Genomic DNA, 25,250 nt, shown 5'->3' on the forward strand with positions numbered 1-25,250 from the left:
TTGCCTGCAGTGAGATGTTCAAACGCACGCTTGGTGCCGCCCCTCGAGCTGGCCGATTTTCATCAGTCGACCCCAGACCATTCATCTTTTAGATTTAGGTCTGGATTTCAAGGCTAGGAACTATAGGCAACGTCAGCACATTGAAATTAGCAAGCCACATTATTTAAATGTGAAATGTGTCAAGAAGCTCAGGGCAAGTAATGAACCGGTGTTTGTGTGTTAATAAAGGAGTCTGGATCGGATATATTTCTCAGGGCTGGAGAGAGTAAAACAGAACACTATAATCCATGTGTAGAAACTCTTCCAGAAGACATTGTCATTGTCATGGATGGTGGAGAACGTTTCAGTAGTAAACCAATTTTATTACTAATAATTTAATGATTTTATTTCTAGAATTGAACTGCATGCAGGAAACTCTAAAATGAGGAAGTGAAACTAACAGTAATGCAAAAGTAGAGCCTGTTCATTGAGTTCAGTCTGAAGCGTTGAGCGTAAGTGTGTTTGAGCCAGTGTGTGTCACATTATGTGCTGTTTAGTGTTGTTTTCATGGACTTTCAGGCTCTTGTCATTTGTCACATGTCTTTGTTCAGATTCCCCCACTCATCTATCTCTGTTTCCAGTTATGTGTGTTTCTTTTTTTCATTCAACCAATACCTGATTTGATTGGTCACTTCCAGTTTTAAATGATTGTTGTCCAACTATTTTAGCTTTACTAAAAAAAAAAAAATCTCTGTTTCCAGTTATGTGTGTTTCATTCAACCAATAACTGATTTGATTGGTCACTTCCAGTTTTAAATGGTTGTAGCTTTAATAAAAAACTTTTTTGAACGGGAACTCACGCCTCTTGCCCTCTCTAAGTGGAACTTACTCGTGTGTCTTTATTTAGTTAAAGATAGTGTTTCCTCGTTATTTCGAGCTGGTGTAGTCGCTAAGAATCGAGCCACTTGCTACATGAGCAATAATGAAAAATACATTTGCACTGAAATCCACTCAGCAACACTTCTCAGAGTTTCATCTCAGGCTGTCAGATGAGAGGAAGTTAATAACCACAGGAGGAGATGATGATGTTTAAAGGAGGAGCTGTAACTATATATAATGAAGAGGAGGACTGACAGAAACAGAAAATGGCTGATAAGTGTGATCTGTGTCTGCTGGGACTGATCATTCTCTCTTCACTTCTCACAGGTAAAGAAATCTGTATTTTCTCTAAAGACATTTAGTGGAATTAGTCTGGAAAGAGTTCATTTGAACATGCTCAGTTTATTCTTGCACACATTCACGTTGTGATCTCAGAGTTGTGTATTGATACACACAGATCATACTGTATTATTCCTGATACTGGACATAGTGTCACTCAAACATCTGATGATGAAGAATTATCTTCATATTAAGAGTGTGTCAGTGATTTGAACAGCTCTCTGATAAAGACTAATAGTTTATTCTGGAGAGTGTGTTGTTTGCATTAAATGAGAAATAAAATACTGTGTTTGAATCTTCTGTTTTTTAATTGTGTTTCAGGAACCAGTGGAGTGGATCATGTGTTCATCAGTTCTGGTGGAAATGTCTATCTGTCCTGTAATAAAGCTCTTTCTGACTGCAAATCAACTACATGGACCTATGATAACAGACATTCAGGGAGAGTTAAACTGATTACTGGAGGGATAAAGAATAAAGACACAGAGAGACATGAGAGACTGAGTCTGGAGTCTGACTGCTCTCTGAACATCAAGAACGTCACAGAAGAAGATTATGGATTATACAGATGCAGACAATATGGACCTGATGCTTATGTTCTTCTGCATGTTCTTCATGGTAAGTTTATGATTATGTGGTCAATTTAAAGGGGGGGGTGAAATGCTCATTTTCACTCAATCTCCTGTTAATCTTGAGTACCTATAGAGTAGTATTGCATCCTTCATATCTCCAAAACGTCTTTAGTTTTATTATATTTATAATAGACAGATAGGCTGTACCGAGTCTTTCCGGAAAAAAACGAGCGGCTGGGGGCGGGCCGTGTGGGCGGTGTGCTAAAGCTGTGCTAACTGATCTAACAACAACACAGAGAGACATTTGAAGTAGTTTACTCACCGTGACTGCTCGATCCTTAAGCATTAGACGATCTGCAAATAAGTCGATCTGGGCTTTGTTTATAAAACAATCATCGTCGAAATGCAGGGAACAAAGAGTCGTGCACAACCTCCGTTGATGCTTCGAAAAAACAAACTCCATCCACTATTCCCTTAACGCTGGGTTCTTTGGGAATCTGTGCAGGGTTGTCTTGCCCTGCCAACCAAAAACCCACTTCTTTGGTGACATTGACTTCCCTAAAAGCCGAGCATAGCGCTTTGAGGTAACGTACTGCTTTCGCTCTCTTCTCTCTCTGGTCTGCGAGTGCGCGCGCGCCCGCGATCTTACCGGAGAAGTGCCCTTAGGACCCATATAAGGAAATTCCGCTCTATCTTACGTAAGACAGAGCCATACTCGAAAAAAACTTTCCGAAACTTGTGACAAACCGGAAGGAGTATTTTTGGAACAAAAATACTCCTTCATACGTACAACTTAACTTTTGAAACTTTGTCCATGTTTAGCATGGGAATCCAACTATTTAACAGTGTAAAAAACTCAGTATGCATGAAACAGCAATTCACCCCCCCTTTAAAAAGGGCAGATTCTCCCTTTAAACTCAGATGATGATTGAAGAGTCTGTGATTTGTGTCTTGTGTTCAGTTTCAGTGTCTCCATCATCATCATCATCCTCATCTTCATCAACATCATCATCATCTTCATCATCATCATCCTCATCATCATCATCATCATCATCATCATCATCTTCATCCTCAACATCATCATCATCATCTTCTTCTCCTTTATCATCGTCATCATCATCATCTTCATCCTCACAGACTGAGATCAGTCCAGGCCGCTCTGTGACTCTCTCCTGTCAGTTGTATTCATATACTCTATACTCCTGTGATGATTGGGTCCGTTATGGGGGAGTTGAGCTGTTGTGGGTGAATCAGGCTGGTGTTGATCTGAAGACAGACTCCAGATATCAGATATTATCATCATCAGATCAAGATCACTGTATCATCACTCTGACTACAACACTCCTGAATGAAGATGACAACAGAGAGTGGAGATGTCAGCTTACTCTCAGAAATCAACTCGAGACCTCAGTCAGATACACTGTCAAGTATTCAGGTGAGAAAACAGATTTGACAGATTTGTGAAAACTTCCACAGATTGGCTCTACTCTTTCTGATGGCTTCATACGTTTTGGAGTTGTAAAATATTAGTGGTCAAAGTCATAAACTGCATAACAATCCTTATAATTCCCAATATTGGCCTCCTACATGGGTCATACATGATATATTGCATAAATCAGACGAGTGTATTAAAGCCTAGTATGACCCATGTAGGAGGTCGGCTTTAGGAATTATAAGGCTTATGTCCTTCATTCAAGCTGAAGGTTTATTTGCAGAAGCTCAACTGTGTTTCACTCTCATATAAACCAGGAATAGATTATACAGTAATATAGTTATACAGTAATACAGTAATACAGTACAGTCTCTTCTCAACTACTGCCACTGTAAACTGTGATGATGAACACAAACTGCAGGTCATGATCGATATGAACATATGATGTTAATGTCCTACAGATGATGCGTCTGAACATTCATCTTCTGCAGATCCAGTCGCTTCACCAACACTGATTCCAGTCAGAAGCTCAAACTCTGAGAAGACATCAAGCCGAACTACAGCAGCAGCTCCTACACAAGGTTCATGATCACATGATCACTGTATAAACAGATTTACTTTTGGTGAATGGCGATAGTCATTCTCCTCCTGACAGCTTGAGAGTGAAGTAAGAAGATAATAGATGACAGACTCGTGCACACATTCATCATTTCTGTGATGTGAAGCTCCAGTATTATGTGATGATGATGTTGTGTATATGTGGCATTATGTGTTGAACTGAACTAACAGACGTGATCCACAGATCCAGCTGATACAGCATCAGAAACTGGAGTCAGTGTGACTGCTGGATCATTATACAGAGGTACGACACGTTCATTTATACTGACAGCTTTATAACATTAAACTATCAGTCAGTCTGTAAATGCTTCATCAATAACTGTTGATAGTTGAATACCCTTGACTTCAGTCATGTACAGTTTCTCTTCTTCCTCTCATGTTTCCTGCAGTGATTGTGATTATTGTTGAGATCGCAGTGTTTGCTGCTCCTACTGTGATTCTTCTTCAGATCATCTGTGCAAGAAGAGCTGGTGAGTTTTGAGCCGCACACAATCTGATGATTCACACTCATCTGATCTGGAACAATCTGCAATCATGATAAAAACACATACGAGAGGTCAGTCAATGCTTTTATTTTGCAGGGAGGAAGGACTCGAAGCACCCAGAGGAAATAGAGATGCCCACAATATTAGAATAAAATACTGATGAGTTTAGAGCCAATCTGCAGCAATATTTACAATAGCAGAAACTTACAGAGGATTGTTCATTGTTTTATTTTCTTCTTCTCAGAAAACAGAGAAAAAAATCTGAGCGCTTATAGTGACAGAATCAAGTTTAGATTAAAATGGTTTGGGTTTTTTTACATATAAAAAGCCAGATTTATTTTCATTTATATGGATTTTATGGATATATTTGCCTACAGTGTTGAAAGTCATTCTCTTGCGCTTCATATGTAAACTGCTTTTAATATAATATTAATACAGTAATGGACAGACTCAGACTGTATAATCTCTCTCTGTTCTGTGTGATGGAGCTGATTTGAGGATTCTTGGATCTTGTCTCTTCATTCCTGTTTTTAGCCTCTTTTTTTCATTTTGAATGATTGCTATAATTTTCTTAATAAACCTCTACAGTTGTGTTTAATAAGTCTCCTTTCCTGAGATGTTTGTTAGGAATATGTTAATTCCCCTTCATGAGCTGGTAATGTATCTGTAAGTCCACTGAAGCGAGTTGTAGTTGAGAAGCCGCTTCAATAACCGAGAGCTAGATATTGGGTCTTAAACACCTCACGACACCCTGAAGGAGCCACTGAGAGGTCAGACTTGAAGCACTGTTCCTGAGATGCTCTTCTTGGTGGTTAACTGTAAGCAGCAGACAGATCCAGCAAGAGGAGAACTGAGGATTCGGAGGCTCCTCTTGCCAGTCTCAGAGCTTCAATAACCGAGAGCAGGGCCGTCTCAGTTTAGTGGCGCTTCTGAAGCCAGACTGGTTGTTGTCCAGGAGGATGTTCTGTGTGAGAAATGGAGATAGTTGGTCGAAAACGACTCGCTCAAGTGTTTTAGCAAAGTGGTCCAGAAGTTCAGGGAGGCGGAAGTTAAATCAGTGGTGCTTGAGAAATACATCCCAGATCTTCCAGAGCATTTGTAGTGTTGATAAAGGAGTCTGGATCTGATATATTTCTCAAGGCTGGAGAGAGTAAAGCAGAACGTTATAATCCATGTGTAGAAACTGTGTTCAGAGCAGATGTGTGTTGAGCCAGTGTGGTTAACAGTATACGCTAGGGCTGCACGATATTGGGAAAAAATGATATTGCGATATTTTATTTTTCTGCGATATGTATTGCGATGTGAAATCTAATCTAATTTTTTCTTACAAACAAAAATGGGGTAAGCACACTTACATTCTCGTTTTAAATGATTTAAACATCAGAGTATTATTTAAATTAGAGTAAATTATTTGTTTGTAACTTTAGGATATGGTTTGAATTGTTAACATTAGTTAATGTATCTAATAACTAACATGAACTTACCATGAGCAATACTTTTGTTACTGTATTTATTAATCTTTGTTTATCATAGTTTATAAAAATACAGCTGTTCATACTGTCCAACTTTTGATTTCAATAATGTAGGCTATAGCTAAATGTTGAAATTAACAATGTTGTAGAAGTGCAGTTTACTAATAGTAAATGTTAACTAATGTAGTTAAATATTATGGGTGTAACGGTTCACAAAATTCACGGTTCGGTTCGATACGATACACTTGTGTCACGGTTCGGTACGTTTTTGATAGGCTACAGCAAAAAGAAATGCCAGAGAAATTTCCTCTATTTATTTATTTATTTTTTATTAAAACTAACATCATAAAGTATGATATTTTTTTTACTTTGAGCAATTCTAGAGCTATAATTGACTCTTCTTAGGAGCATATAAAACAAAACAGCTCCTTGGAGAAAATGAAATGTAATATTGTTGTAGTAGTTATAAACAAAGGTTTATTTTAGTTCAGGTTAATATTTGAGGGCAGCAATTGTATTCATAATGTCAAAATAAAACCGACGTAATGTTACTTGAAGGCATTATAGCCTACTATTCCTGCCACACTTCCATGGTTGCAGTTAGTGTTACTACAGTAAATCCATGGTGAATGTTTGATCCGTTAATAACGGAGAAATGTGAATGTTTCTCACTAGATCTCGCAGCGATGTTATTACTTCTGTGGTGAATTCAAATGCTTTCTTTATCTCTTATTAGCGCTGTGTTGTAACAGCGTCGCATGATCACGATCGGCTCGCGCTGCTTTGGTCCAAACTGATAAACGGTCCTTCAACCACACAATAACGAGCAGATTCGTTCCGCTTGCATTACGTTTGCCATTTGATGTTGGGCAATGTTGTGGTCGCGCCGGCGTCGCAACGCGCCTACAGAAATAACGAAATTTTGGTCGGCAGGAAAAATGGTCCAACGAACCGTTCGGTTTGAAAATGCGTACCGAAAACTGAACCGAAAGCCTCGTACCGAACGGTTCAATATGAATACGCGTGTCGTTACACCCCATTAAATAGTTAAATAAATAGAACATTATTGTAAAGTGTTACAGATTTTTTTATACACCAATTCAGACGTGTCGTGAGTTCAGTGTTGGACAGGTCAGTTGTCAGTTATGAAAAGGTTAATAATAGTATTTAATATTTTCTTGTGTATTGTTTAGATGAGATCAGACAACATTTGAATCTGTCATGGCCATGTTACAATGAACTCCACCTATGGGGCACGTTGTCACATTAGGCCTCCACTCAGGGGTGTTTCTAGGGTTAAAAACATCCGGGGCTTGGGGTGGCTGACAAGATTACGTGAATTCATACAGACTATGATGTAGTTGTAGGCCTATATGTTAACAACATTCAAACAAACAAACAAAAAATAGCTATATTATTCATAATTTAATATATTGCAGTCCTAGTTCATATATAGGCCTAGACTCTCACACACACACAGAAAAAATGTTGAGTTTCGATGTTTTATGGGGACATTCCATAGACATAAATTTTATACTGGACAAACTGTATATTCTAACTATTACACTGCAAAAAAAAAAAAAAAAAAACTTTTTTCAGTCAAAATGTCTAAAATTTCTTAACCCTCCTATTACCTTTGGGGTCAATTTGACCCCATTCGGTGTTTAACGTCTCTAAATACATACTTTAAAACATTTTTTTTGCTTCATATTTAAAGACTTTTCCTAATTTAATGGGGACAACTGGATAAACATAAAATTAACATGATGATAGGTTTTCAATGTTCTGTACGTACTTTTGTAGCATCGGTGTTCTTTGGGGTCAATTTGACCCCAGGCTCATTTTGCTGTATAAAACATATAAGAAATATAATGTTTTTTGTTGTTCACACATTGGTGATTAGGCACAAATCCCACATTTATTTTGGATGATATTGAGGTCATTATAAGTTGAGATTTTATGATCTTCAAAAACCTTCCCTCTGCTTTAGGGCCCTAACCTGACATTACCGTATAGGCCTACTTGAGGTATTGCGAGAACCACTGATTGTTCACATGATATTGTGGAGGGGGGAATAATAATTCTCACAAGAATTAGATATTTCCAGTGCCAATTAGACATTTCCAGGGAAGAGAAAACATAATTCTTGCAAGAACTTTGATATTTTGTGCCGTGGGGGAGGGGAAAACATAATATAGGGGAGGAGCAAATGTATGAAAGCTTCCACAGAAGCCTTATAAACTATTTCTCGTTGTGCTTTGTGAGCTCTCTCTTTATGCTCTTTCTCAATTGAAAATTACCTCTTAGCAAAGTTTTTGTTTTTTTGGGGGGGTTCTATATGGACCTGTTCGCCAGCAAGACACCAGTCGACCTGCCCGAAATGCAGGACAACGCCATACCAGCCATCCCGTCAGTGTTGACCAGTGAGGTCAGGCATGCAATCCAGAACATCCAGAAAGACCGGGTGCCAGGGCTGGACGGAATCGAGGAAGATGGCCAAGACAGTGCTGTTGTACAAGAAGGGTGACCGCGAACAGCTGAGCAATTATTGGCCAATCAATACTTCCCACTTGAATGACAGGGTACAGCTGTGGCCAAATTTCAGTTGTTATGTTGTTGATTCACATTTTTCTAGATTGTTGTGCAGAGTGATCAGAGGCATTTTACATCATTTCAAAAAACTTTATCACAAAACCCCAAATTTCACTGTTTATGTCCTTGGCACCAAATTACCAGCTAACATCATTTTACTAATCATATCAGCACATGACCGCTATAAAAGAAAGGAATAAGTGCTTCCAATCATTATGTTCTTCTGTTAGCAATGGTTTCCTCCAAAGAAAGATGGAGGATCATCTTTGCATCAAAATGGCCTCACATGTAAGGAAATAGCTGCAAAGAATTTTGCACCTGAAAGAACCATTTACCAGATCATCAAGAGCTTCAAGAATAGAGGTTCGGCTGCAGTGAAGAAGGCTTTAGGATGTCCCAGAGTGTCCAGCAAGTACCAGGAACTTCTCCTCCTGAGGAATCAGCTAGGGAATCATGTCACCACCAGTGCAGAACTGCTCAATATTGGCAGCAAGTGGGTGTGAGAGCATCTGCACACACAGCGAGGCCAAGACTTTTGGACAACGACCTGGTGTCAAGAAGGGCAGCAAGGAAGACACTTCTCTCCAATAAAAACATCAAAGATTGGCTGAAATTCTGCAGGAAGTACAAGAATTGGACAGCAGAAGACTGGTGCAAAGTTAATGTATCTGATTAGAATATCTAGAAAATCGATTGTCCAGAGAAGAAAAGGTGAACACATAAAACACATACTACCATGAGTCCTGTGTCGTGCGAACAGCGAGGCATCCTGAGACTATCAATGGGAGTGTCATATTGACCCCAAACCCATCCTTGATTAAATATATTGTATTATATAATAAATAAAAAGCTATTATAACACCAAATATATATATATCATTTTTTAATTTTAGATCAATCAGTGACATTTTATAGTGATTTGCTAATTTGTCCATAGTCGTGCAATAGGTATTCTGGATGTATAAGGGGTAGGGGTGGGGGTGGGGGGTTGGTGGTGTTTTATTTAAAGGGCTATTTAAGTAGTAAACAAAGAAACATAAAGTACCTGACTTAAAACTTTGGGGGAAAAATCAAATTGTGGGGGTTTAAATAGCTGGGGTCAAATTGACCCCAGTGGGTAAAAGATGTTGGTAGATTTGAGGGTAACAGGAGGGTTAAGTTACGTCTCGTCTAGCCACTCCGTCCGCTTTAAATAAAATAGAGACATCGGATTGCTTTTATTTGAATTATCACATTTAAATTCATTATTAAAAGAGAGAGACAGAGAACTGAAAGAGAAGGAACAGAGAGAGAGAGAGAGAGAGAGAGAGAGAGAGAGAGAGAGAGAGAGAGAGAGAGATGCGTGCGCAAGTTACCTGTGTGCGTCTCTTCTTTAAAGTCTAGCAGCTACAGTCCTCTCGTTGCTTAAGCATATAGCTAACTTAATGATTCTTTAATGGATTTATTACAATTATTTATGAATGACAGGCAACACTGACAGTGACAAGGCAATCTTTATTTGAACTAATCATGTCATTTATTTATTGTTAATTCTTTGTGCCGCTTTTGTCATTCAACGTCTTCTCCAAGTCTTCTATTTCGTCTTGTGCCTGGGCCCATTTCTCAAAATTGCCATATTCACCATACAAATTAAACGATATGCAAAAATCATCCATTTAGCCTACCTAAATAAACGTTTTAATGTGTGTCTCTCACTCTGCTTGCAAGTGTAACTGTGTTACTATGGTTACCAATGTAGCGGATTGTTTGGGTGATTCTTAGACTATGGGCACTTTTATGTTGTTTGGTCAGATTTTTAAAAATACATACAATTTTGGACAAAATCCTCTTTCTTTTTCAAACTAACAATAAAACCTCCTTAACCTTTTACTACCTTTCTATTATGATTTTTTTCATACTTTTCAACCTCCTTATAGGTGTCAAAATCACTGTTTTATCCTTGTCGCACACCCAGACTTTTTCACTTCAACAATGAAAATACAGTTTAAAAGTATGACTTATCTGGTAACTATTAATATACCTAAATTAAGCACTAGTAAAATAATTAAAATACATTATATTATTTAATGTGAGACCACCATCAATATTACTTTTCATACAAAATATAGCTGTCGCACAGTATTGGTGTCATTTCCACCACAACACTGTAATGTCCCTTTAAAAAGTTTGTGTGAAAGATTGTTTAGGTGGTTTCTATGGAAATGTTCAGAGACATCAGAGCACATGTTGGACATGGAGGCCATTTTAAATTTTCATCAAGAACAAAATAAGAAAAATCAAGGTAAATATTGCTTGATCAGTGAATATATTTATTCTACGTCATTTCCAAATGCTGTATCAAGGGTGTTTATAAAAAGTAAAAAATTTTAAGTTAAATAAGAGTACAGGGTGGGCCATTTATATGGATACACCGTAATAACATGGGAATGGTTGGTGATATTAAAGTCCTGTTTGTGGCACATTAGTATGTGAGGGGGCAAACTCCTCAAGATGGGTGGTGACCATGACTTAAATCAAGATGCATCTAGCTAAAGTTCAAGGCTGGGTTTCCCGAAACCTCCTTAACGCTACGTCGTTCTTAAGTTCCACCTTAAGCTGCACCTTATCGTTAATACGTGTTTCCCGAAACGTTCGTACGTTAAGTATATCTTCTGTAAGTCACACTTTCGTAAGGTTGGTCTGGACCGCTCTTAGCTTCACCTTATCACTGTTGCAGGTCTATATGAATATAATTCTGAAGCTTTAATACACCCAGACAGTGTTCAGTTAGGCTAATTCAAGTGTTTCATGCAAAGAATAAAATTGTCTTTACACTGATTGTTTTTAGAATTTGAATTATATTATTATTATTATAGGCCTACATAATATTATTAATTTAATAAAAGAGCGCTTTTAAAGGCCAGTGAAAGCATACTACTGCCTATTCGTGCGCTAATATTGTTTCTCATGGGCTCGTCCGGTATTTTAAACATTTACAGGGGTAAGTCGGTGATTTTAGTGCCGTCCGAATCCATAATATTTTATCAATAACATGTTTTTTTTTCTCACCCAACCCACGTAAAAATCCCTGGCCAAATTAGTGCCTACTGTTTTTTGACAAACAGGTCGTGTGGGAATTTAATTGCCGTCTGAATCCACATCTCTGAGTTTACAAGAAGAGATTCAAAATCCACTGTTTAAATCCTTTTTGATCACTACCGAGCACCGTACGTAAGATGAAAGTGGAGTGATACAAGCGGTGAACGGTCCCAGAGCTGAGACTGCTGAAACATTCCAACACACTCGAGGACCATGCAAATATATTTATACTTATAAATTGTGTTGATATATATTTATACTTATAAATTTAGCGTTTATATTTATACTCATCAACCTTGTTCCTGACGATCTGCGTTTTGAATTATGGGTGTCACTGTCACTTCTGGTTTGGGGAATTTGTTCTCCCGATTTAATTTACGATAGTCTATCCCATCAGTTTTGATTCACTGGATTTTTTATCCTCAAATCCTCACGTCTTTTTCCAGGTTTAAAATACAATTGATTATCTGTCAAAATGACGGAAATCACTTTGAAATAGTATCACACAATGGGTATTTATAGGCCATCTGTTTTTCTAACCCAAATGCAGCCTGTTGGGTCATTTTATTGGGTTATTTTTTTAAATATTCTTATTGGGTTTCTGCCTCTTCTAACATCATAAAAACATATTCTAAACAATCAAATGCTTTGTAATAGTCAGAAAAGGTGCTAAAATATATAGGCTATCATTATGTCTGCATCATATAGTACTGATTATTTATATCTGTTATATTATATATATATTATATATTATATATTATATCAGCATCAGCCAATCAACACGTGACCTGGAGCGCCCTCCAGTGGCGACAGACTGAATTAACCCAAAAACATCTCAGTTTCTCCCCTCTTAATCACATTTTCATATCTCCAAACTTATAGAAACACAAGGAGTTCAACTTAAAGCATGGCAATAACGGGATCACTTTCTAATGTAACTGAACACTGTTAGTTGGTGTCACTCCAGATGAATGTAAACTCAGTTATGAGGTATACAACACAAATCATGACATTGGTCATATATTTTCTTTCTTTTTGAACTACCCAAACTTTAAACATTTTATAAGCGTAGCCTGTTATGTGGTCTGTGGAGCCGGACAGGAAAACTCCTAACGCTTTGGGAAGGTGTCGTCCGAGAGCTGTGTTTCACCGTGGTCTGAAGCACACACACTGTTTCACTGACCGGCGAAGACCATCCCTGTCCAGCTTTATCTGGAGTCTGCGATGGAAAGTCCACTGATTGAGGTCATTTCAGGAGGACAGTCCAGCATCTGATCCGTACGTCTTTTCCAGAGTTGCGAATTGCCCAGCTCTGCTCCTGTCTGAGAGGACACAAGTGCTGTGTGGCCTATTACTGTACTGTAGCAAAAAAGCATCTGTTGCAATGACACTGGCTCTTTGGAGGATTTCAGAGAACGTTTAAATGTCGGCACAAAACGCTCCGCCAGGCGGACTGGGGCAGAGCACACAGGCTTCTCTCCATTTGCTTTTAGAAAAGAGCCAACTACTGACGTAAACTGTGGGCCATTGTCGCTTACCAGAGTTTCCGGTATACCATAACGACTGAATGAGCCTCTCAGTACTTGAATGGTCTTAGATGATGTTGTGGAGTCCGTCCCGTGAACTTCTGGCCATTTTGAGTGAGCATTGACAACCACCAGGAACATCCCTCAGCTGGACCGGTGAAGTCGATGTGAATACTCTGCTGAGGAGCTCTGGGCCACGGCCAAGGACGTAAAGGTGAGAGGAAGGGAGATTTTAGATTTTGATGGCATGACAAGCACGTCTTAGATTTCTCTTCAATTTGAGAGTCAATACTGGGCCACCAGATGCAGCTGCGTGCTAGTAGGGGTGGGCGCTATACCGGTATGAACGTGAATACCGGTATTATGTTGTGCCATGATATGGATTTCGCAATATCGTGGATAGCGCCGTTAGAAATTCATAAATTAAAATGTTGCAGTTATATTGTTTTGTTCAATTTGGTACTCTTTACAACTTTTAACACTACTAATGACGATCCAGAATCGAGGCTGGACTAAACATTTAACATTTTTCTCTACTGTGTCCAACTCGCGTGATTCACAGGCATCAATAATCAAACACAGAGAGCACGGTAACAGTCCAAGTTAATAGAGCACAAACCACCTCCTAAACATACAACAGCAATAAAGCGAGCACATGCAACTGCAGTTTGCGAACTCGTGAGATTAATAGGCACTGCAAAAGTGAACAAGATGAGCAAACATGCAGAAAGTCATGTTGAAGAGCACGAGGAAGAATTGGTTAAAAAGAAGGTCGTCTGGAACTGGTTTGGATTCAAAATCTCTGACATAAATATGCAATTACACAAGTCCTGGCAGCAGACACAAAGACACGGCACCTTGTACCTCCGTGGCAAGACATCATGGTCCTTGAGTCAGTCACCGCAGCACTAAAGCCACTCCAGGAATTTACGGATGCCCTGTCAGGAGAAGCATACGTGAGTGTGTCCTATTTGAAGCCTGTCATCCATCTGTTAAATACAGAGGTTTTGTATCCAAAAGAGGGTGATACCGAACTGACTCAGGAGATCAAGACTAAGGTTCTCGATTACTTGAATGACAAGTATACTGACCCAGCAACAGATGAGCTACTCACCATGGCTACCTTTCTTGACCCAAGGTTTAAGACCGTGTACATATCCACTGAGAAGCTTGAGGACATTAAGGTAAGAGCTGCCTCAGAGATAGAAAACCTTCTGGTGGAGAACACTGGCCTGGTAGAATCATCATCTCTTGCAGAGGATCAACCTGAGAGGGAGAGAGAAGCAGCCACGGCTCCAGCAGATCCACTACCATCAGCCAGGAAGCCTAAGAAGAGCCTTTAAGAAGACCAGCAGTGCATCTGCCTATGCCTCATGTTCACAGAAGCAGATCAGCGAGCAAGAGCTAAACAGCTGCATTCTGGCAATGGCATGTGAGACAGATCCTTTGGAGTGGTGGCGATTTCATGGATCTAATTTCCCACGTGTAAGTTGTCTGGCAAAGAAGTACATATGCATCCCTGCCACAAGTTCGCCCTCTGAAAGGGCATTCGGCACTGGGGGCGATGTCGTCACATGGAGCAGGGCGGCACTGAAGCCAGAACTGGTCAACAGGCTGGTGTTCCTGGCACAGAACTTGTGAAGAAGTTGATGCCATGTGTTCAAGTTCAAGTTGATACTTGATGGCTGAGGCTTGAAGTTTGATAATTAAGTTTGTATTGATGACCCTATTTTTCATGTAGTAATTTTCTTTATCTCCTGTATACTTTAAATACAGTATTTTATTTAATTTTACATCATATTTAATTTAAGTGTAGCCAGGCCTAGCTTGTGTTGTAGGTTTGCACAGTTAAAAAAAAAAAGAAGAAAGTCGTTAGTACTAGCTGAGGCTTCAAAAGATTCGTTTGAAACCATTACAGAGTTATAACATATTTGAGTTTGTAATTACTGTATTTTCCATGTAGCAAAATACTTTCATTTTCTTCTCCTGTGTTCATTAGATATTTTATTTCAGGTTATGTAATATTTAATGTAATTCATACCGGCCTATACCTCATGTTGCACGTTTGCACTTTTTGATAGAAACAATGGCACAATAAAAAAAGATTGTTCTGGTCTATGTCCAATGAAATCCCTCACCTTTTTCTAAGTATATAAGGTTAAAATACATATTTTGCCTGTATTTTAAGGTGTACTAAAATGTGATTCCAATTTTTTTTTCCTCATATCGCAATATAATATCGATATCGTCTGAAAAGTGAAAAATATCGTGATATGAATTTTAGCTCATATCGCCCACCCCTACGTGCTAGCGCCCAGAATACCCTAGCAACCGCCTAGCAACACAATAGCAACCACCCAGAACACCCTAGCAACCGCCTAGCAACCACCCAGAACACCTTAGCAACCCACTAGAAATACCTTAGCAACTTTTTAACTTCAAACTTTCTGATCCAAGCTTTCTCAGGCCAACTTAAAGTTTGTCTCGATCTAGTTAAGTTAATTTCCTCGCACTCCAGAGACCAGCTCTGTTTATGTCCGTACGCAACATTGCATTTAATGGGTGAGGAATTGTAGCCAGGTTTGGAACAAATCTTGCATAATAATGAAGGTCGAACTTCTCCAGTCGACTCCAGATTTGTCAGGTGATGACCATTTTCATCACTGATGACACAGAACTTGTTGAGTTTTGCATTTTACTCACTCGTGAAGTCTCATCAAGCACCGCTGTCACTTTGAGCAGTGTCAACTCAGCATCAGCATCTGAGGTCGTGCCATCATCACATTAACATCCACTCGTCTTTCTTCATCTGATCCTTATTATTCATGAATTCACCCTAGACTCAAATGATCTCCAAACTCTCAGTGCTCCGCTAATCTCTTTAACACAGCCACGTATTGGGCGATACTTTCACCCTCAGCTTGATTTCGTCTGTGCGATCGGAGTCTCTGCGATCTCAGTTGGCTTGGGGGGAAATGTGTTTGCAGTGTGCTCACAATTTATATTATGTCTGCATCAATATGCTAATATAGTACTGCTTATAGCCTATATATTTCCTCGTAGGAACAAACACAACACACACAGTGAGTATAGTATAGGGAAAACAACTTGTTCTTCGTTTTATTACTTTGTCAGTAAAACCCAATAAGCCCTCCAGTGGCGACAGACTGAATCAACCCGAAAACATCTCAGCTACAGCTAGATAGATGGTATTTGTGTAGTTAGATGATGGTGGGGAGTGTGTAGGAGTGTTTTAAAGAGCTGTGCCGTGTAATAACGTGAAGAAGAGCTTTTCTCTGAGGATAATCCGACTCGGCTGATTCACACTCTTTCATGTGTGTGTGTGTGTGTGTGTCAGGGTTATTATAGTTTTGCATTTTTCATTAGTTTTTATTTTTATTTCGTTTTGACTTTTTGTTTTCAAATTTAGTTTAGTTTTAATTAGTTTTTAAAGTGGGTTTGCTAGTTTAGTTTAGTTTTTATTTTTTGAAAATGCTTAGTTTTAGTTTAGTTTTTATTAGTTTTAGTGTTAGTTTTAGTCTTTTTTTGTAATTTGGGTTATTTGTCAGGGGCAAGATTCAAAAAGGTCAGAAAAAGTATTGTGTAATACTAACTCAACAAAAATGTCATACAATTTTAGGAAAAAATTCAGTCACACCCCATTGAAATTACTTCACCTCTTACAAAATCCACACGCCGTACCAAAAATCTACACATCTTCTATACAGAAATCACACCCTATACAAATACCACAGCTGTACAATTGTCACACCCTATACTTAATTTATCCTATATAGTCAATAGCCTACTCATCTGGATTGAAGCAGCAAACATTCAGTGTAAAAGTTAAAAAATGACATAACATTATTTAATATTTGAATCACAGCTTATAGCCTATAGTGTTTTGACATCGACAACCACAACCAAAAAGTGCATTTTACCTCAAACTTGCGACTAACTTTCTAAAGAAGGCGCAATCGCTTCCCGGGTCGACATTAACACACTGACAAAATTATATTCAGAATTTAAAATATTTTTATACCACTTTTTAATGTGTGATTGTGTAAAGGTGTTCACGAGATGGAGATACCAACCTTTCGCGTACTTGCAACGTCGAACGAACACTCGTTCTCATGGAGACGGTGTGCACTGTGCACGGAGGGGAGGGGCTGTGTGTGTGTGTGTGTGTGTGTGTGTGTGTGTGTGTGTGTGTGTCATAGACTGTAAAAAAAGATGGACGACGCCCCTTCGCTCTCTTCCATTGATGAGAACTGAAGCCGCCAGAGTCCCGATATGGCGCTGACATATTGGAACTTGAGTCTGCGCAGTAGCGATCTCGGGACCAGACCTGCGCAGTAGCGATCTCGGGACCAGACCTGCGCAGTAGTGAGCAGGAAGTAAAGCCGCGTAATCAACGCTCCGCCCTCACTCTCGCAGAATGCACTCAGGGAGAGTGGATTCTACACACTTTTTAAAAAATTGATTGCAGTATGACAAGAGGCTTGTTAAAATAAAGTAAATACAATCTCCTCAGTCCTCCGAAGATCCCGAAAAAAATGTCCGTTGGTGCTTCAGTGACTACTTCGCTCAGAGAACCTGTCAATCACAGCTGTCAATCATGACGTTACACCACCGCATCACGTAACTAACTAAAAAACAACTTATTTTTGAAACAGACACTTGAACTTACATCAGCGTGATAAAAACGACAGCAAATGAAAGAAAACACCTTTGGAAAAAAGATATTTGAAGTGTAATTTAATTGTTTAGTTGGTCTCACGTCCCGTTGAATAACACGGGGAGGCGGGGCTTATGACCTATACTAGGACCAGTCACCGGGGGGCGATCGAGACGTTTTGGCTTCACTTTTCAGGGCTTGTGCGGCACGCTTGGTGTGTGTGTGTGTGTGTGTGTGTGCTGTGCGCGCGCGCATGTGAGAGACGCATGAGTGACAGAGTGACGGAGGGTGAGCAGGGAATACGCTGCGTGTTTTAAACAGCATTAAAAAATGAAAGACCTTGACAAAGACGAAAACTAAGGACATTTACTCTATAATTTTATTTTATTTTAGTTAGTTTTGCCAAACACACATTACAGTTTTAGTTAGTTATCGTTTTTTTGTAATGCCTCGTTTTTATTTTTATTTCAGTTAACGACAATGTTTTTTCGCACCTAGTTTTCGTTTTTTCGTTCGTTTTCGTTAACGATTATAACCTTGGTGTGTGTGTGTGTGTGTGTGTGTGTGTGTGTGTTGTAGTTCTGTGTATTAACACTCTTTCATGTAGTTCTGAGTTTTAAAGTTTATATGAACATGATTACTCCGTCTACGCTGGACTGGGGAAGAGCTGATTTTTCCACTTTATAAACTGATTTCTATTTGATCACGATTTCTATTGTGGAGATAACCCCTAGAGGGCAGTGCAGTGCCGGAGTTTCACTTGTGTAACACCGTTCGTGCTATTAAGTTGATTAAAAACATTGGAGACATTTTACAGCATTTTGACCACATTACCCTTTTCCCTCTGTGTCTGTATTTCTAATTTCCAGGATAAATACAACGCTTCCTATACATTAATTTCAACCCAAAATGTATATCAGTAAATGTTCTCTCTAATAGAGTTTTTTTTTTTTTTTTTATTGTTAAATATATTTTAACAATTATAATTTTCAAATTTTCCAGATGGCATTCAAAACTTGAGGGCCGCAAGAGGACAACTCATTGAGCTTTACTGTTTTTATTTACCTCTGTTTGCAGAGGTGTCGCAGAAGTGATCAAAACAAATATACATTAATATAAAAAATATTATATAAAACTAACATTTAGCATCTCATTCACCATCACCACATTATTAACTATAATCAACTAAATCAAATGCCTTGACATTCAATTATAAATGTTGAAAGCACACCTTTCAAGCTCAAATAATTGTTCAACACAAATCATGCAAATCTTAGCATCAATTCCATCAAATAAGCTGAAACACAATAATTACATTTTACAACTTCAAAGTTGATATTTTACATCAACATCATTTAAATAGTTAATGTTCACACCAGTTGCGTCTTCAAGCTTGAATTTGATCTGAATGTGTGAAAGTCTTTGTTAGTCAATGATGAGATCTTCTCCAAACTCTTCTTCTTCTGTTGATATTTGCGGCAGACTAGACACGACAATGGCGTATTGCTGCCCTCCTCAGTTCATTTGAAGTATTACAGTTTTTCTCACTTGTTTACACACAAATACTGGTACTTGATACACGTTGAACACAAATACCATTTTGAGAAGAAATAACATTGTTTTGAATGTAAAGTTTCCTTTTGCAGGAGAATTGAGGGGTTTTGCTCATTGTGTGTGTGTGTGTGTGTTTAGAAAAGTAGAAAGCTAGCTAGGTAATGCTTGTCAGTACCATATACAGTACTCGATAGGTCCTCAAGATGGCGGCAGTCAACTGGAAAAAGAGCGGATGACGTAAGAGGTCACGTGACTGATATTCATGTATAGGCAACGTCAGCACACTGAAATTAGCAAGCCTCATTTGTTGAATGTGAAATGTGTCAAGAAGCTCAGGGCCAGTAATGAACTGGTGTTTGAGTTGATAAAGGAGTCTGGATCTGATATATTCTCAGGGCTGGAGAGAGTAAAGCAGAACGCTATAATCCATGTGTAGAAACTCTTCCAGAAGACATTGTCATTGTCATGGATGGTGGAGAACGTTTCAGTAGTAAACCAATTTTATTACTAATAATTTAATGATTTTATTTATAGAATTGAACTGCATGCAGGAAACTCTAAAATGAGGAAGTGAAACTAACAGTAATGCAAAAGTAGAGCCTGTTCATTGAGTTCAGTCTGAAGCGTTGAGCGTAAGTGTGTTTGAGCCAGTGTGTGTCACATTATGTGCTGTTTAGTGTTGTTTTCATGGACTTTCAGGTTCTTGTCATTTGTCACATGTCTTTGTTCAGATTCCCGCCACTCATCTATCTCTGTTTCCAGTTATGTGTGTTTCTTTTTTTCTGTTTCATTCAACCAATACCTGATTTGATTGGTCACTTCCAGTTTTAAATGATTGTTGTCCAACTATTTTAGCTTTAATAAAAAACATTTTTCACGCCTCTTGCCCTCTCTAAGTGGAACTTACTCGTGTGTCTTTATTTAGTTAAAGATAGTGTTTCCTCGTTATTTCGAGCTGGTGTAGTCGCTAAGAATCGAGCCACTTGCTACATGAGCAATAATGAAAAATACATTTGCACTGTTCAAAACCCCCTTATGATGCCAAAAAAAACGAGGACCGTGACGTCGCCCGGTATGGCGCAGCCGGGGCCCCACCCTGGAGCCAGGCCCGGGGTTGGGGCTCGTATGCGAGCGCCTGGTGGTCGGGCCTCCCCCCATGGGGTCCGGCCGGGCTCAGCCCTAAGGAGCGACGTGGGGCCACCCTCCCGTGGACCCACCACCTGCAGGAGGGACCGTAAGGGGCCGGTGCAAAGTGGATCGGGCGGCAGTCGAAGGCGGGGGCCTAGACAACCCGATCCCTGGACGCGGAATCTAGCTCTAGGGACATGGAATGTCACCTCTCTGGCGGGGAAGGAGCCTGAGGTTGTGCGTGAGGTTCAGAGATTCCGACTAGAGATAGTTGGGATCACCTCTACGCACAGCTTGGGCTCTGGAACCACACTCCTCGAGAGAGGATGGACTCTTCACCACTCTGGAGTTGCCCATGGTGAGAGGCGGCGTGCTGGTGTGGGTTTGCTTATAGCCCCCCAGCTCAGCCGCCATGTGTTGGAGTTCACCCCGGTGAACGAGAGGGTCGTTTCCCTGCGCCTTCGGGTCGGGGATAGGTCTCTCACTGTCGTTTGTGCTTACGGGCCGAACGGCAGTGCAGAGTACCCGGCCTTCTTGGAGTCTCTGGGAGGGGTGCTGGAAAGTGCTCCGACTGGGGACTCCATCGTTCTACTGGGGGACTTCAACGCCCACGTGGGCAGCGACAGTGACACCTGGAGGGGCGTGATTGGGAGGAACGGCCCCCCTGATCTGAACCCGAGTGGTGTTCTGTTATTGGACTTCTGTGCTAGTTACAGCTTGTCCATAACAAACACCATGTTCAAGCATAAGGGTGTCCATCAGTGCACATGGCTCCAGGACACCCTAGGCCGGAGGTCGATGATCGACTTTGTAGTGTTTTTTTTTTGTTTTGTTTTTTCTCCATTAGGTCACCTGATGGAGTTTTTCGGTTCCTTGCCACTGTTGCCTTTGGCTTGCTCAGTTGGGGATATTTGGGGATATTTAATTTAATTAATCAATCAACGATACTATTGATCAGCATTACCAAACGTAGACGTTCCACTAGAAACAAACATTGATGTATTGTTCTAATTTATTACTGTGAAGCTGCTTTGATACAACCTGTGTTGTGAAAAGCGCTATATAAATAAACTTGACTTGACTTGACTTGACACTCGGGTGAAGAGAGGGGCGGAGCTGTCAACTGATCACCACCTGGTGGTGAGTTGGATCCGATGGCGGGGGAGGAAGCTGGACAGACTCGGCAGACCCAAACGTACTGTGAGGGTCTGTTGGGAACGCTTGGCCGAATCCCCTGTCAGAGAGATCTTCAACTCCCACCTCCGGCAGAGCTTCGACCAGATCCCGAGGGAGTCTGGAGATATTGAGTCCAAGTGGACCATGTTCTCCACCTCCATTGTCAACGCGGCCACTCGGAGCTGTGGCCATAAGGTCTCCGGTGCCTGTCGAGGCGGCAATCCCCGAACCCGGTGGTGGACACCGGAAGTAAGGGATGCCGTCAAGCTGAAGAAGGAGTCCTACCGGGCCTGGCTGGCTTGTGGGACTCCTGAGGCAGCTGATGGGTACCGACGGGCCAAGCGGACTGCAGCCCGGGTGGTTGTTGAGGCAAAAACTCGGGCCTGGGAGGAGTTCGGTGAGGCCATGGAGAAGGACTATCGGTCGGCCTCGAAGAGATTCTGGCAAACCGTCCGGCGCCTCAGGAGGGGGAAGCAGTGCCCTACCAATGCTGTTTACAGTGGAGGTGGGCGGCTGTTGACCTCGACTGGGGATATCACCGGACGGTGGAAGGAATACTTCGAGGATCTCCTCAATCCCGCCGTCACGTCTTCCATTGAGGAAGCAGAGGCTGAGGGCTCGGAGGCGGACTCGTCCATCACCCAAGCTGAAGTCACCGAGGTAGTCAAGAAACTCCTCGGTGGCAAGGCACCGGGGGTGGATGAGATCCGCCCTGAGTACCTCAAGTCTCTGGATGTTGTGGGGCTGTCTTGGCTGACACGCCTCTGCAACATCGCGTGGCGGTCGGGGACAGTACCTTTGGACTGGCAGACCGGGGTGGTGGTCCCTCTTTTCAAGAAGGGGGATCGGAGGGTGTGCTCCAACTATAGAGGGATCACACTTCTCAGCCTCCCTGGGAAAGTCTATGCCAGGGTACTGGAGAGGAGAATCCGGCCGATAGTAGAACCTCGGATTCAGGAGGAACAATGTGGTTTTCGTCCCGGTCGTGGAACACTGGATCAGCTCTATACCCTCTACAGGGTGCTGGAGGGTTCATGGGAGTTTGCCCAACCAATCCACATGTGCTTTGTGGATTTGGAGAAGGCATTCGACTGTGTCCCTCGTGGCGGCCTGTGGAGGGTGCTCCGGGAGTATGGGGTCCGGGGCCCTTTGCTAAGGGCTATCCTTGGCAAACTCCCATGACTCACTTCCTGCTCAGCTACTGTTCGGACGCTCTTGCTTACTGCTCCGCGCTTTGCTCTATCGCTTTTACATTTTATCTCCTATATTTTTATATTTTATTTCCTTTTATCACCTAATTTTAACTTCAGCAAACAGCACAGTGCTCAGACAACAAAGTTTGGATTACTACAAAAACGCAGAATTCTTTTACCCGACCAGCTTACATTCCGGGAAAGGAAAACAAAACTGCCTACATTCATACGGATAAGAGAGAAAATGCCTCTTCAGGTTCAAGAATCTACTTGCTGCACTAACTGCCACAGACTTTTACAAAGGATTGCAGTTCTCGAAACAAAGTTACTTACGGGACCATCAAACCAGACGGAGCACACAACAGAGCTTCGTCATGAACACCCCCAGCATATAGCCGGTGAGTCCCATGAAACTAGTGCTCCTCGACAGGTAGAGAAACAAGCCAATCGACTTACTAATCGATGGCACAAACAGGGAGCTAGACCCAAAGGCACTCGAGACATCAGATTGTCACAAGCCTCACATATTACCGCAGTAGCATCCTCTACCCCAGATACAGCTCTGACAAGGATTGCAAACACCGGTCTTCTACCACCGCCTATACATCTTGAGAACAGATTTGAAGTGCTAATGAATGTAAATGAGGAATCCCCAAATGTGATGAATGTGATCGAACACAGACTGAATGGGCCAGTAGCTAACACTGATGCTAACTGGCGCTCAAGGTCGAGCAGACAGCGGCACTCAGCTCAGAGCGCAGCCGAGCCCAGGACTCTGATAGTGGGGGACTCCATAATTAGAAACATTAGCGGCAGGGATACAACTACATGCTGCCTTCCACAAGCAACAACTTCTGATATAAACAGGGAACTTCAGAACATTCTGATGAAACATAAGACTGCAAATCGACTCATCATTCATGTGGGGAAGAATGATATTCATAAAGAGCAGTCAGAACTCCTTAAGAAGGATTTCAATGAACTTTTTGAAACACTTAAAAGACTGAAAGTTCAAACATTCATCAGTGGACCACTCCCAGCAAGAGGAACAAACAGGTTTTCACGGCTGCTTGGGCTAAATACATGGCTGCAAAAAACCTGCAATATAAAAGGAGTAAACTTCATTGACAATTTCAATCTTTTCTGGAGTCAGAGACAACTGTTTCATCGGGATGGCCATCACCCAAACAAACTTGGTTCAAGAGTGTTAAAGGACAATTTCTACTTCTCCCTCAATCATCCTTCTGCAGTTTGTGCCAATCCACTCAATCTGAGCGGCACACACACACCTGGACACAGTATGAATGACCACGGGACTTCACCTCAGCAGCAAAATGGACATGCGGTTGACATATCACACAAGGACAATGATAACACCACTCCGCCACAACAACCTCTGCTCACGGACACAATCTCAGCTGAGCCCTGCCCACAGAGAGACATATCAGAACTGCTTGAAGTTTCAGCACCCAAGGACGACTTCCTGGAAAACAGCCAGGGAAGCCAGGACAGCATATCACAGCCTCCTATAACACCAGAGCAACAGCCCCTTTCACCAGACACGCTATCCCTCTCTCCAGCCTCGCCTCTTCTGTGTTTCTCACAGAAAATGGAAGAACTGGTGTATGCTGGAACCAAACTATCCCACTCTTTTGCTGCAAGCCCCCAGATTCCAACCAAAAAACGACAGGCACCATTACCACCCGCACCAAAGCCTGCGGGCCCAGCTCGCCCTCCCCCTCCTGTGAGAGCTCTTCGGCCTCTGCCACAACGCCAGGGCCCACACCCACCTCCATCTGCTCGAGGTGAACCAAAAACAACTGATACCAGCTCTCAGTGATGTGTTTTGGGTCCCCGCTCTGATAACAGTAACTTTCTCAAATGTTTACAGAACAAGCGGGAACCCAGTGTGCCTGTATCTTTCTCTATTGCTGTTTTATTACAAAACACCCACACACAATCGTGGACACACTCTAGATTTACTTATCAGTAAGGGTCTAAACATTTCATCGATTGTTATTAAGGATGTAGCACTGTCTGATCATTTCTGTATTTTCTTTGATATATTGATCTCTCCTGCCACTGAAGCTAGATCTGTGTCTGTCAAGAAGAGATGCTTAAATGAGAACACTAGTGTACTATTTATGAAGGCTATATCCTTAACACCAAGCATATCTGCAGACTCTGTTGATTTTCTCCTTGATTCTTTTAACTAAAAAGTTAAAGGTATAATTGATGATATTGCTCCTGTGAAAGTCAGGAAGAAGAGTGGCAGACAAAAAGCACCTTGGAGAAACTCAACAGCAGTGCAAACTATGAAAAGACAATGCAGAAAAGCAGAGCGCATGTGGCGGAAGACTAAACTTGTAGTCCATTATAACATCTACAAAGACAGCCTTCATGCTTTCAATATGGAACTAGGCAAAGCTAGACAGACTTTCTTCTCAAATATTATAAACAGCAATTTAAACAACACACGCACTCTTTTTGCTACTGTAGAGAGACTGACAAACCCCCCAAGCCAGATTCCCAGTGAAATGCTCTCAGAGAAC

The 25,250-nt window shown here is 41.1% G+C and overlaps 1 protein-coding gene across 2 annotated transcripts; it reads left to right on the forward strand.

The window, feature by feature from the left end:
• Window positions 1–1,120: 1,120 nt before the first annotated feature.
• On the forward strand, window positions 1,121–4,897 carry LOC308690095 (uncharacterized protein). Of its 2 annotated transcripts, none has more exons than XM_081364369.1 (7): window positions 1,121–1,185; window positions 1,519–1,812; window positions 2,728–3,201; window positions 3,660–3,779; window positions 4,001–4,060; window positions 4,206–4,286; window positions 4,398–4,897. In XM_081364369.1, the coding sequence occupies exons 1-7, from the start codon at window positions 1,125–1,127 to the stop codon at window positions 4,451–4,453; spliced, it is 1,146 nt and encodes a 381-aa protein (XP_081220495.1). In that variant the 5' UTR covers window positions 1,121–1,124; the 3' UTR covers window positions 4,454–4,897. The 2 variants fall into 2 exon arrangements, with proteins under 2 accessions (XP_081220495.1, XP_081220496.1); XM_081364370.1 differs by having other exon boundaries at window positions 3,690–3,779.
• The last annotated feature ends 20,353 nt before the right edge of the window (window positions 4,898–25,250 follow it).

Source organism: Scardinius erythrophthalmus, assembly GCF_964197995.2.
Source record: "Scardinius erythrophthalmus genome assembly, chromosome: 1".
NCBI lineage: Eukaryota > Metazoa > Chordata > Actinopteri > Cypriniformes > Leuciscidae > Scardinius > Scardinius erythrophthalmus.

Bases quoted from the DNA above. Each gene is read 5' to 3' on its own strand.
- LOC308690095 (XM_081364369.1), top strand. From the start codon at position 1,125: ATGGCTGATAAGTGTGATCTGTGTCTGCTGGGACTGATCATTCTCTCT. The intron at 4,061-4,205 runs GTACGACACGTT...TGTTTCCTGCAG, and splicing joins TGCTGGATCATTATACAGAG to TGATTGTGATTATTGTTGAG. The intron at 4,287-4,397 runs GTGAGTTTTGAG...TTTATTTTGCAG, and splicing joins CATCTGTGCAAGAAGAGCTG to GGAGGAAGGACTCGAAGCAC.